This window comes from Garra rufa, chromosome 15, assembly GCF_049309525.1.
Source record: "Garra rufa chromosome 15, GarRuf1.0, whole genome shotgun sequence".
Lineage (NCBI taxonomy): Eukaryota > Metazoa > Chordata > Actinopteri > Cypriniformes > Cyprinidae > Garra > Garra rufa.
In genome coordinates this window covers 24,661,197-24,674,566 of record NC_133375.1, presented here as the reverse complement: position 1 = coordinate 24,674,566, position 13,370 = coordinate 24,661,197, and the positions used below count along the sequence as shown (strand labels likewise).

Here is a 13,370-nt window from a genome sequence, read left to right as displayed (position 1 = left end):
ATTCAAAATTAGCTCTGACACAAAGGGTCAGTGTTTGAAAATCTCAATTAAAACAACGTAAGGTCAGTGTTTTGTAAAAGTGCGCAATTACAGTAGCACTAATGGCCAGCCATTTGCAGCACATTATAGTAATTCAACACCAGCAACCAGTGGAATTGATGCAAGTTTTTATTTCATGTGCCTACATTTACATTCCAGAACATCTCCACAAATTCAGACCTCAGGTTTTAAACAAAGCAACAGGCCATTCTAGAATTTGCACATGTTACTGTAATACTGTATCATAAATATATAGACTTATGTCTCCATATATATATTTTATATATATTTGAAACATCATTTTTTCCTACTCTTATTTACAAAACATACTGCCCTACTATGTTTGGGGCTGAAAAAGAAACATCTTTCATATGTTGTGTGATCTGGTTGAATTCAAACAATCAGGTCTTGCTGATATGCAAGTTTTAATTCTCTCAAAGGAGGCCAGATGCTGTACATATAAGAACATTTCTAATTGTTACCATGGGATCTGATGGGGTCCCACTACAATTTCTTTTAATTCAGCAACATTTAATTGCTATAAATGTACTTTTCTCTTTTTTCTGGAAATGAATGGAAAAAACATCTAGCAGTCAAACCTCTATAGATTTAACATTAAATCACATTACAAGGAAGCATCGATAACTCATAGCATAGCAAAAGTCCCCTTTCTTAGGTAATCCTTCTCTCATCGACTCTAATAGTGGTTCGACAGGAAATGTTTTTAGAGTCCCTTTGGAGAGCAAAGGCCATTAGTCTAATCTGGATCTAGTCTGTGAGGTTTGGTTAAGTTGTTAAAGTTGTTCTTTGGCCGGGGATCCGCTGACCACACTTGACTGCTTGCTGTAGAGTTCACCTTCATGCCACCTGTTGATGTTCTTTTGTTACTGTGGCAACTTCACCAGAGTAAATCCAATCATGCAAGTGGGGATGGGGCAGAAAGATCTGGAAAAAACTTGAAAGATGTTTCAAAGTCAATTCTTAAATTTGATCAAGATTGTTTTTAATTTACACTGGAAGTGTGGAAGTGTTATGCCATCAAAGCATGTTTATTACCACGGACCGTGTTGATGTTATAGGTATAGATAATAGATAATATCCGGTGTAGACAGAGTAAGAATCTGCTTTGTTTTTTAGGAAACGTACCTTTGAAAAAGTGGGTAGTGTTTAGAACAGACCGCAGTCCTTAAGGTTTTCTTTGATGATAATGTCTGTCACAGCGTTAAACACGATCTCGACGTTCTTTGTGTCCGTGGCACAGGTCATGTGAGCATAGATCTCCTTCACTCCCTTCTTCATGTTCAGATCTTGAAACTGAGTCTTGATATAGTTGCTGGCGTCTTCGTATGTGTTTGGACCTGGAAAATTGAGATTTTCAACATCATATTTGGTGGGCAAATTCAATGAAGATTGTTACGACTGTTGTGTATTTGTATTTACAATTCCAGTACCACCAGTTGTTAATGTATCAGCTTAAAAAAACAACGTAAAAGCTCCATAAAAAGTCCATACCAGCCATAAGAAGTCATATCAGAAGTCATGTGACCCTGGACCTCAAAACCAGTCTTAAGTAGCACAGGTATATTTGTAGCAATAGCCAAAAATACATTGTATGGATCAAAATTATCAAAAAAAAAATGTATGGCAAAAATCATTAAGATATTAAGTAAAGATCATGTTCCATGAAGATATAGAACTTCACTTGGACAACTTTAAAGACGGTATACTCAGAAATATGATTTTTTTGCACCCTCAGATTTCAGATTTTCAAATAGTTGTATCTTGATCAAATATTGTCCTATCCTGCTTTTTTATTCAGCTTTCAGATGATGTATAAATCTCCATTTAAAAGAAAATTTACCCTTATGACTGGTTTTGTGGTCCAGGGTTATCAAGTAGGTATTATGTGATACTTTTATGGTACTTTATGATACTTTAAATATCTTTAGTATATTTACAAGAGTGGCCAGGATGTTTTCTTTAAAAAAATCACATACTATGTTCTACAGAATGAAGTCATACAGATTTGGAATGGAATAAGGTTGAGAAGATATTTAATTTGTGGGTAAATTACTGTTTTAAGGTGGTGTGATTATTTAGGTAGAGACCTCACCATCATATTCAGGGAAACAGATGCTCAGGTGGACTTTCTTGATCTTCTCTGTGAAGAGATCTTTCTTGTTGAGGAAAAGCACAATGGAAGTTGTGGCGAAAAACCTGTGGTTGCAGATACTGTTGAAGAGATGGAGACTCTCGTGCATGCGGTTCTGGAAGAAACGTGAGAAAAAAGGAGAAAATAAGTTGAGGTGCACTTCTAGAACCTCAAACATCAGTATCAGATCCATTTAATGGTCTCTATGATATTTTGTAATATGAATGACACCATAGAAGAACCATTTTTGCTTAGTGTGAAGAACATTTAAAAAAATCTAAAGTACCTTATTGCATGATAAACATTCCATGCAATGTTAAAGGTTCTTTATGGAACCACAGATGGCAATAAAGAACCTTTATTTTTTAGTGCTGGTTAAAGATCAACACTTACCACTTCATCGTCTTCTACCAGCACCATGTCGTAAGCGCTCAGGGCTCCACAGAAGATGATGCAAGTCACACCTTCGAAACAATGAATCCACTTCTTCCTCTCGGACCTCTGGCCACCCACATCAAACATCCTGCGGCCCAGTGAAAGATCATGAAAAGCTTTCATGTAAAATGCTGGTTCTTTTTGCTCTAGTTACACAAGATCTGCTGAAATCTACTTAATATGGTCCTCTCACATGGACAGTCACACATTTTAAGTCTTGAGTTTCATTACCATAGTCATTTTTGTGGCTCTCAACTTTAACATAGTTGATTCGATCATGTTAGCCAAGACACACCTGAAGTGGAGCTCTTTGCAGGAGAACTGTTCCTCAATGATACCAGTAGTCTTGACTCGAGATCTCAGCACATCCTGCTCAGTGGGGAGGTAGTCGGGTTTGCAGATTCTGTCCATTTCACTCAAGTAGCTGTTGGAGATGAGCCATAAATTTGCCATAAATTTGCAGACACACATGAATTGTTCATCTGCAGAAGTCCTGGAGATCTTCTAAGCATAACATCTATGCACTACAGTGGTGTCAAACTCTGTTCCTGGAGTTAGGCTTAAACCTTATTTAAGCTAAACAAGTCCTTCAATTTTTTTAAAACTACAAGCATGTTTGTTGAAGCAGGTTGGGGACTGCAGCCCTCCAAACTTCCCATAATACAAAATTAATTATGGACAATGTAACCACATCCTCAGGCGCCAATAGGTATTGCTGTCCATGTTGAGTGTTGTACTCACTATCCAGCAGAGTCGTTCAGCTGGTACTCAGCAGCTCTCTCAAACGAGGCCTGCACACCCGAATCCTTCCATAGCCTCTTGATTACATCTGCCAGCTCTGGAGGCATGGTGCCCTCCTCAATAGAGTCAGCCAGGTTCTGGAGCTTCTGAGCATCCTCCTGCATGAGACAAAGAAATGGGCCACTGTAAGCCATCATGCAGCAAATCGTGTATAAGGTGTATCCATCCACCTAATTTTTCAACGTGGACGCAAGCCGTTTTCTGTGAATGTGCAAGATTTCTGGTTCATATGGAAATAACAAGGAGAATAACAAAGTGCTGTAAACAGTAAAACTATTTGCACTTCAAACCAGTGTGTTCACAATGAGGATAATACATTAAAATAATATTGTTAGACACATCAGTTTGCAATATCAAGAAGTAGCTGGTTTTAGCTGGTCTCCCAGCCTGGCCAGGTTGTTCAGGTTGGTTTTAGTTGGTGGCCAGGCTGGGAAAGTGGCCAAAACCCCTCTAAAACCAGCCTGCTGACCAGCTATGACCAGTTAAAACCAGCCAACCAGCCTAGGCTGGTTTTAGCAGTTTTTTTCAGCAGGGACACCGGAAGCCAGACCCATTAAATTTACAAAATGGATGTTATTGTGAAAAGTTCATCTGTACACAACTGAGTTGTGGACTTGAGTCGAATAAATCGAGAACTGACTCGGACTAGAGTCCCATATTTGATGACTTGTGACTTGACTTGACATAATCAAAGAAGACTTGTGACTCGACTTAGACTTTGACAGCAATGACTCGAGACTTGACTTAGACTTGAACCCTGTGACTCGGCAAGTCTTTATGGCCTACCTAAAAAAAGTTCTGATCTTACCCTGCTGAAAAAAACAACAACTAAAACCAGCCTAGGCTGGTTAGCTTGTTTTAGCTGGTCAGCAGACTGGTTTTGGCCACTTTCTTAGCCTGGCCAGCAACTACTTCCAACTTAAACCAGTTAAGACCAGCCAACCAGCTTAGGCTGGTTTTAGTTGGGGTTTTTTAGCAGGTACTGAAGTGTATGATCACACTGGTATGATTAGTGCAGCTTTTCCAGAGAGGGCCTCACTAAGTTAGCGCTTGTAATGTTTTTATCCTGTTTTTATGCTGAAAAAAAAAAAAAAAACAGCTAAAACCAGCCTAGGCTGGTTGGCTGGTCAGGCTGGTTTTAGCTGGTGGTTTCCCAGCTTGACCAGCTAAGACCAGCCTGCCCAGGCTGGTTTTAGCTGTTTCTTTCAGCAGGGATGTTTAGGATATTTCATGTTTTAGACATTTAAATTACACATAATCACTATAAACCACTTATAATAAGAAGAAAAAGAATTACCGATGTATATTGAAACAACAGTAGCTTAATAATTGGCTAAACATTTCAAACATAATTTTAGTTTTTTTTTTTTTTTCACGTCAAACAATTGGATTTAGCCTACATATAAAGTTCACTCTATTCTTCTTGTTTACCAGCCACTTTGACTCAAGACTTACTTGTGACTTGCAAAACTATGACTTGGTCCCACCTCTGGTAAACAATGTTTCATGTTTTAAAAATGTTAGAAAACAGTTTGAATTTTCATTTCATGACAAAACTGTGTATGTTGTAGTGTTTTACCGTGTGTATTTTGTTGGAATGTGACCATCTACACAATAATCGTTGCTTTATTTGTGTTTTGGAGTTGTTTTGCAGACCTGTGCTGATGGTGCCCCAAAGTTGATGTCCAGCATCTCCATGCCTCTGATGATGGCCATAGCTGATTGCAGGATGTTGCCAAAAATAATAGATCGAAACTCCATTTGTTCTTCTTTTGTATAACCACCTTGATGGAGAATTCTTTGTGGGGGAGCAACAGAGTGTTTTGATTAATGTTTTGAAGTTAAGGTACACCGAGGGCAGGCTTCACATTCACTAACGTTACCACCTGGTGGTCACAAATTAGCATTACATAGGGGAAGAAACAAGCATACCGGTATGCAAGTATTGACATTTCCCAAATGCACACCAATTGTTAACAAATAATTCAAATGATTTCACTTTATGTTTGATAAAATATATATCCTTAATTATCTGCTTCCACAACCTATAACCATACAAACTGACTATTCTAAGCATATATTTTGGATGTTGCATTAAATTAAACTCACTTCATCTGTTTTACGATGGTGCTCTTCCCTGACTCACCAGCACCTACAATACAGAAAGAGAAATATAATACAGAACAATGTATGAGCAACATAAAAACAGATGAGGAGCCCTCAAATGCTCTTAAACTGAACTCCAGACAATCTTCCAGCTACATTATGGCCCACTATGACTTCTAGCTTTTAAATCGCTCGTAAATTTTGCACATAATTAAAAAACCACAGCAATTAACACATTATGAAATTTTGAAGCAGAATGACTTATTATTCATTTTGAATGTATTTATTTGAATTGTTTATTTTCTGTAATAACGAGGTTGATGTTAAGCGACAACTTAGATGATCTGTTAAAAATAAACTTATCGATTGTCATTGATGGCCAGGTCAGAGGAAGGCTCTTTAACCTGCTTATAAAGTGACCCAATTGGATTTGTGTTAGTGAAAGCCTCTCAGAAGATCACTGACACTTTGATTCGTCTTGGAGCTCCAGTCAGTTCAGGGCAAGGGGGTGGGGCTCAACTATCTCCCGTGGCAACTGTCAATCTTATGTGCCCTTTACTTCCTGAGTTAACTGTAGCTGTGGAGATGTGTTAAGAGAACATGCGTCATCCCAGCTGGTCCATTCGACTGCTTAGTTTAGTAACCAAATTAAATTATTTGAAAAACGGCTTTCTACCACACCCTTTAGGTTTTATTGTGCAAAAAAAAAATCTGAAGTGATTTGTGAATTTATTGGAGAAAGCCCAAACAAGACAACTGGAAGAGTATGTATCTAAAATTAGTTATAATTTTATATTTTAATTTCTTCTAATTTAGTATTTGAATGTTGTTGTTGTTGTTATCTGAGAACAGTAGGTTATGAACTTCCTGTTCTGACAGGAAGTGACTTATCAAGCTGCAACAAATCAGGTCAGTACTTAATCAATGCATCAGTCTCACAATGAATTTGCTGAAATGGCTCACTGATGTAAGGTGTCTTGATGTAATGAACTGTTAGGAGCACCGAAACTGGCCTCCTTTGCTATCTGTTCCTGTTGGAAGATAAAGTGAACCTGAGCTTAAGAGGATCGGGGCTTAAATCATCACAGTAATCGGATTCTGGTCTTATTGTCAATATGCCACAATTCACAGGGTTCCTCAGGTTGTGATCTTTTAAGGCGACTTCACTTGCAGCGAAAATGCGGATGTGTTGCTGAAGTAAACCTGGTTCAGGCATTTTTTAAAAGCAAATTTCGAAAAATCCTTAAAATTCGAAAGAAATTAACTAGACATAAAGATCATTCATACTTAAAAAAAAAAAGCAGATAACCTAATTCACATCCATAATCATCTACAATGCATTCGCACTATATGGTGCACAATGTTATAACCATTTGTAAAACAAAATGTATAATCTCTCTTATTGTATTTCATTGCTACAGTATTATAAAGTCAAACATGACAACTGATTACAATTGGCATTTATAATATAATTGCATAACCTGTGGTTGTCTCAAATCCTTTTTAAGTCAGCTTTGTCTGCTTACAGAATGTCTTAACGCTCTGCCGCAGTGCATCTGTAACTCTTAATCCCTGAAAAGCAATCATATGAACAAACTTTCTCATAGTGTTGACTATTCTGAAGTCACTTTATTCCATTCTGAACTAGTTTATGTCGATCACCAAGGATGCATACATCTAATGTTCAGAAATGAGACTAAGATCTGGAGCAAAGTTCTCATTTGATCTTCCAACTTAGTAGTAGTGACCACTGAACGTTCTGCATCAGAAGCTGATTCTGAAGGCAGAATCTCGTAATTTAACACCAGTGGACTAGAGAAGTCAAACGAAAACCATTTTCTTACCCAGCAGCAGAAGTTTGACCGTTTTTGCTTCTTTATCAGCATCTTCCTGGAGCTGTTTTTCCAGCTCTTTGGACTTCTTGGCCATTTCCTTATCCTCTGCGCTCGCTCCGCTACCCATCTCGTCGTCTGACGGTTCCCTGTCAAGTTCCTCAAGGAAAGAAATTTTGCCGGCTTCCCCTGTGCTTTGCAGAGAGAGAAATGGATACAGGTGGCCCTGTACTTTGGATCACGTGGCAGGAGGAGGGTCGCAAAAGTGTTCCTCTTCTAGGTGTGACTGACCTACCTCGGGATGGACGAGTGGATAGAGACAGGCACAGAGACTGAAGCGGAATGCCCTGCTTCCTCCGTTGGTCGCTCTATCCCCTCTAATTCCTCCTTGTCCACCTCAAAAGTCTTAGCTTAGGATTGGGGAGGGCTTTGCTGATCTTCCTGTGCGAACCAGCCAATCCTATTAGCTCGGCTAACAAGGACAGAAATGAAGGTTGTAAAAATTAGGACCACTGCTTCTAGTGAACCATTGCTCAGACAATAGTGTGTGATCAGTTGGAGCTTGTTTGGATTTGTGGATCATATGGTGAAGGTTTCGTTCGTTGTAGAACTGCCTCACAATATTTAACGTTCTAGACGTTTTAGGAAACTAACTTTGAAATTTTACAGTAATAATCATTTATACAATTTTCAGTTCTTTGTCACCACAAACGCAACAATATTTCAGTCCGTTGAACTCTGATGTTGATTTAGTTCTTAGAGGTCAGAGGATGAAGGGTTTTACTCTTGTCCTTGACAGACTTTTGTCTGAGGGGTTGACACATGTACAGCATTCTCCATTGGATGCACACACAAGTAGTTTCACGTGTTATGTAACCTCAGGCTTGGGGGACTAGAGGTAAAGGAGGAGAGCTTACAGGTCAGTGTGTCTCATTTCCGGGAGATGGGAGTGGTGAAGTCAGCGCTAAAGTTGCCATCCGATCACTGCTCTCTTCTCTAACATCATCTTTAACACCATTGAACAGATCTTGATCTCCACCACCCACTGCGCTTAAGGGAATGAATCTGCATTAACTGTCCACTAACTGATCAATAAGATTTGTTACCATTGGGCTGTGAAAAGTGATGTATTTTTATCCTGGCTTAAAGCTTGCATTCAATGATTCAACCTAGTAATGCAGTCCAAAATGATTGTTTGTCTGTATTACTCATCCATCCAATATGAGGTGGTTGTTTCCTATTTGCTTCCATGTGTATGTCACTGATCTCAAATAAACAGATTTTATTTGGTGGTTTTGTTTGTCATTTTAGAACAATGACATAAAATATACTTTTAACAGAATGTCCCAAAGATTACAAGTACAAGTACAAATTGCTCTTGCTAATTAATGTGTTCATTAAAGCAAATCTTTTAAGAGAAGTATGGTAGAATTGGGGAAGATGCTATGCTTACGAACAATGTTCAAATTGTGACATGTAGACTTACGTTTAGGATGTGCAGGATGATGATGCATCAGTCAATGCCTTATTAAGGGAAATATACAAAACATTTGTTAATTTAGTTGTAACACAAAATGTAAAAGCTAAACATTTACAGAATATAATTTATAATTTTGTATATTTTTTACTAGTGGGTGCAGGACGTTATAGTTCATTTATGTAAATGAGGATTGTAAAGTAAAGTCAACTGTGACAAATTATACCCAAAAGTTCTTGAAGTTGTCTGAGTAAATTTTAGTTTGACTGTAATGCATTTGTGATTATCAAGATGAATTTGTTCTGACAGTTTAACACCGAGTTCTTGTCATATTTTATTACCATTTTCTAAACAATAGCGGATAAACTGTGATAATGTAAGAAATGTTGAAGGTGTCTGAATAATTTTTGGTTTGACTGTATGAAGCAGAATCCCACTAAAAAGACTTCCGAAATAACAAGAATATCGACGTGCAGTAAACGGTAAAACTGTTTGCACTACAAACCAGTGTGTTTATAATTAAGATAATACATTGAAATAACACAGTAAGACACAGTTTGCAATATCAAGCAGCAAAACAAGCTGTTTTCTACAGCTAAAAATTGCTGCATGCTGATTAGACCAGAAGCCAGACCCATAAAATGTACAAATGGCTGTGCCCACTCCTATGGGAAAAATAAGGTGGATAGGTTTTAATAAATATATAAATTGTCTGTACAAATAATTCCATGGATTACAAAAAGTATTAAATAATAAAAAATAACACTATTATCATGCCATTGTGTCTTAATTCTCTTAACAAATTGTCTCCACAAAGCCCTCATTACCAAATAATACAGCGTCAAAGATCTCCTATTTTCCAGATACGAATGAAATTACCTCAAAACTGTTTTGACCGACTAAATCTTATAATGCGGAAGAGCACAACCATTTATTACATCACGTGTTAAGATTTTGTGAGATATTAAAAACAAGTATTTTAAAAGACTTCTAACTTGACGTTCAAAAATGTCCGTCTCCTGCATGTTTACGTAAAATACAACGATTGATAAGCAGCGGAACACGAAATCACGTAGGGGAGAGTGGGGTGAGTTGTGCCAGTTTTTACTCAAAGTGACTTCATAGTGAAGCCATAACAGTAATCCCTCCAATTTAAGCATGTACATATATTTCAGGATGTTGTGCATCCCTGGGAACAATAATTTTGGATCTGAAATAAACTGCTTCAGAATTATAGCTTTCAGAAAAAAAGTGGTCTCGTGGCACAACTTGCCCCCGGTGCGGGGTAAGTTGTGCCTTTGGGGAGAATACATCGGGGTAAATTGTGCCAGTGATTTTTGAAATAAAAAAGAACATTTTAATGTCATGAACTGTAATGTTATATAAAATCAAGAAAAATTCAATACAAAATTACTCATTTAAGGATTTTTAGATATTGTTACCCTACTAAACTACTGGCATGTCATATTTTCAACTTTTTCGGAAACACTCATATACAATATATGATATTTGTGAATCATTAGAACACTGTCTGTCAACATATAAGGGACATGTAACATATAAGGAAAATTTGACTTTTTTCTGAACATTTCTGAACATCCCATGGTGACTTAGGCCACTTAAAAAACTGACAAACTGCAGGTAAATCAAACACTGATGAGGCACGCTCATCTCCTCACACAGATTATCCCCTGTGGATATGTAGGTCTAGATCAGGGATGCCCAACCCTGTTCCTGGAGATCTACCATCCTACAAAGTTCATCTCCAACCCTAATCAAACACCTATGAACCAGCTAATTAATCTCTTAGGTAGCATGTGATAATCACAGACAGCTGTGTTGGAGCAGGACTGGAACTAAAGTCTGCAGGCAGGTAGATCTCCAAGGAAACAGGGTTGGTCAGCCCTGGTCTAGATGGTCTACTACTTAACATCTCACTGGCTCAACTTAACCCTGCCCCTTTGGCACAAATCACCCCAGCCCGACAATTTTGAAAGACTAGCATGATCCAGCAGTTTAGAGCTAACAATATGCTAACTGTATAGACTCACTGTGTAGCCTACTAAAGCACTAAACCATGTGTGAAATATTTTCAAACTTGTCTATAATTGTTCAGACGCAACAATCAAAAAACCTTGACCATATAAATTTTACTTTGCAAGGCAAAAAACAGTTTTTGGAGCTAAAATGTGCTTAGCTCTCATGCCATGTGTCTCTCTTCTTTGGGGGATAGGTAAATTGGATGGCTCTTTAAAATTATGTGGTCACATGGTTTTCTAGAAACAAGGGGTGGAACTACTTCCCCCCGGCACAAATCACCCCACTCTCCCCTACTGACTGTCTCAACCAGCGCTAAATCTCTACAAAATTAATTGGCCTACATGTGAACAAGAAGTCAACAATCGCTCCTCAGCGAATCATTAACTCTGCTTTCAGTTGATTCGAAACAAATCCGTTTACACTGATCTAAAACCAGAAACATACCCAGACCCTCCCACTCGGTAACGCTCACAGTCACCTGTTCACCGTTCCCCAGATGGATGGTGGGACACACCAACTTCTCTGTGAAAGCGAGATTTCAACCCACGTCACTTTAGGTAAGCAGATTTTTTCTCTTACTGCTTGTGGCAGGTTGTGAGCACCCAAATCCCTAAATGCTTCCAAGAGAAATATAGCAAGCTAATCATGGTATCCTTCTCTTCATCAGAGCCAATCTCATTAAGGTTTCTGTGCTGCAGGCCTGCCTCTAACACTCCAGCAAAGCTTCCACGCTGCTGACAAGATTACTAGCCGAGGTCCTCGTGGGTCAGGGTGGGTGACAGTGGAGGGGGATTATTTTTGATGGTTGTTTCCTGCCCGAATGGTATGAACTGATGAATGATGAGGGGATTCTTGGTAGACCAGTAGACACGGCTGAACATCTGGAACTGTTATCAGTGGCTCTGAAAACAGGAAGTCATGTACTGAAATATTTGCTCACTGGACTGGATCCATGCACATATATAGTATCAAGAAGTAAATAATGCAGTTTAGTTGAAAATTCCATTACATAAATTTTTGACATGAATTCCCTGCAGGTTGTATCAGATGCTCAACGCATTCTAGTTGTTTTAATCCTGATTATGCATAAACAGTTACTATTTTTCATGTTAATATTCATGCGCTTCAATTAAAATGTGACAGAGAGCAGTGCAGGAGCTCAACCCTGCGGTTTCAAACAGAATAGCTAAATGCATGCTTTTGCAGAGACCTGAACTGCATTCAAGCCTGACACAGAATTTAAACAGCATGAGAGGTTTCCCCAGTGGAAGGGCTGTTTGAATCATTAATGACTCATTCTTGCACTCATATAAAGGTGTAGCTTGTACAGTAGACGCCTACAGTCTCTTGTGAGATCAGGCGCTATTGGTCATGACAGTGTTTGTGAACATTATATGCACTGTCCTATTAGATGGGTGTTTGCTAAAATATATATATATATATTTATATGTTGATTTTATTATTGATTTTGATATTTTGTTATTGCTATATTTTTGGATTCATTCTTGGCAATGTAGGTATTTTGTGCCATTGATGCGTTAATGTAAACAAAGGGTATCACTGAACAAACATGAATGCATTACTTTCAGTATCCACAAGAGGGAGGTGTAAACTTATTGCTTTAATGCACTCTACCTGATACACAACCATCTCTTCAAAATTCACTTTATATATTGATTTTTTTTTTTTTTTGAAGACCCAATGTTATGTAACTTCATGGCATTAAACACTTTTTTTCACATGAGAATATATTTTTCGCTTTTGGCTCTGTATGTAAGCTAATGCTAATGTTTCCAGGGCCCATTGGAGCTGCATTTTTAGCGTTGCATTGACATGTCCAGTCAGCACAGAGACAGAAAGATTCTTTTGTTATATAAAGACCCCTCATTGCTGATGAGGGTCAGTGTATGCTGTCACTAGTATTTAGCATTTCTGCAGGGTTGTGCACCATTTAGAAGAGAATTAAAAATGCTAAATTTGAATTGCAGTACCTGTCAAGATTTAGAACTATGAAGAAAATATGTTTGTTAGAATTACATTAAAATGCAATTTTCAAATTCTGTTTGTAAATGTTTAACCCAACTTTCTGGGAGTTTTATTTAACTCAACAATTGTTTAAAATAGGTTGTAAATTAAAGACCAGACACATAATTACTAGAGGCATTAGCAGTAATAAAAAGGTGAACATGTATAAATAAGCGATTAAAAATATATATATATATTATTTTGATTATTATTTCTTAAACTTATTAATAAATGTTCCTTTAAATGTTAATTTCCTCCCTATTTTGTTCATTTTAAGAGTTACATAAAACTACCTACTCTTTCATTAGACAAAAATATCCCACCTTTAATAGTTGAGTATACTTACCTTACGAACCTTTAATGAACTATAAGGGCTAAATAAATAAATACAATTCAATAATCGTTCATTCATTCAATCATTCATCGTAATTGAGGTAAAATATTTAATCAATCAAGATTTAGA

At 37.6% G+C, this 13,370-nt stretch overlaps 1 protein-coding gene across 3 annotated transcripts; it reads right to left on the bottom strand.

The window, feature by feature from the left end:
• Nucleotides 1–150: 150 nt before the first annotated feature.
• gnat2 (guanine nucleotide binding protein (G protein), alpha transducing activity polypeptide 2) lies at nucleotides 151–7,793 on the bottom strand. 3 transcript variants are annotated; one of them, XM_073819720.1, is made up of 10 exons: nucleotides 7,661–7,793; nucleotides 7,378–7,559; nucleotides 5,537–5,579; nucleotides 5,084–5,225; nucleotides 3,368–3,525; nucleotides 2,922–3,050; nucleotides 2,585–2,714; nucleotides 2,153–2,306; nucleotides 1,186–1,397; nucleotides 151–994 (listed from the first exon to the last, which is right to left on the bottom strand). In XM_073819720.1, exons 2-9 carry the CDS (start codon nucleotides 7,493–7,495, stop codon nucleotides 1,207–1,209), a joined length of 1,065 nt encoding a protein of 354 aa, XP_073675821.1. In that variant the 5' UTR covers nucleotides 7,496–7,559; nucleotides 7,661–7,793; the 3' UTR covers nucleotides 151–994; nucleotides 1,186–1,206. The 3 variants fall into 3 exon arrangements, with proteins under 3 accessions (XP_073675821.1, XP_073675822.1, XP_073675823.1); XM_073819721.1 differs by having other exon boundaries at nucleotides 7,378–7,554; nucleotides 7,661–7,785; XM_073819722.1 differs by having other exon boundaries at nucleotides 151–984; nucleotides 7,378–7,756.
• Nucleotides 7,794–13,370: the final 5,577 nt, after the last annotated feature.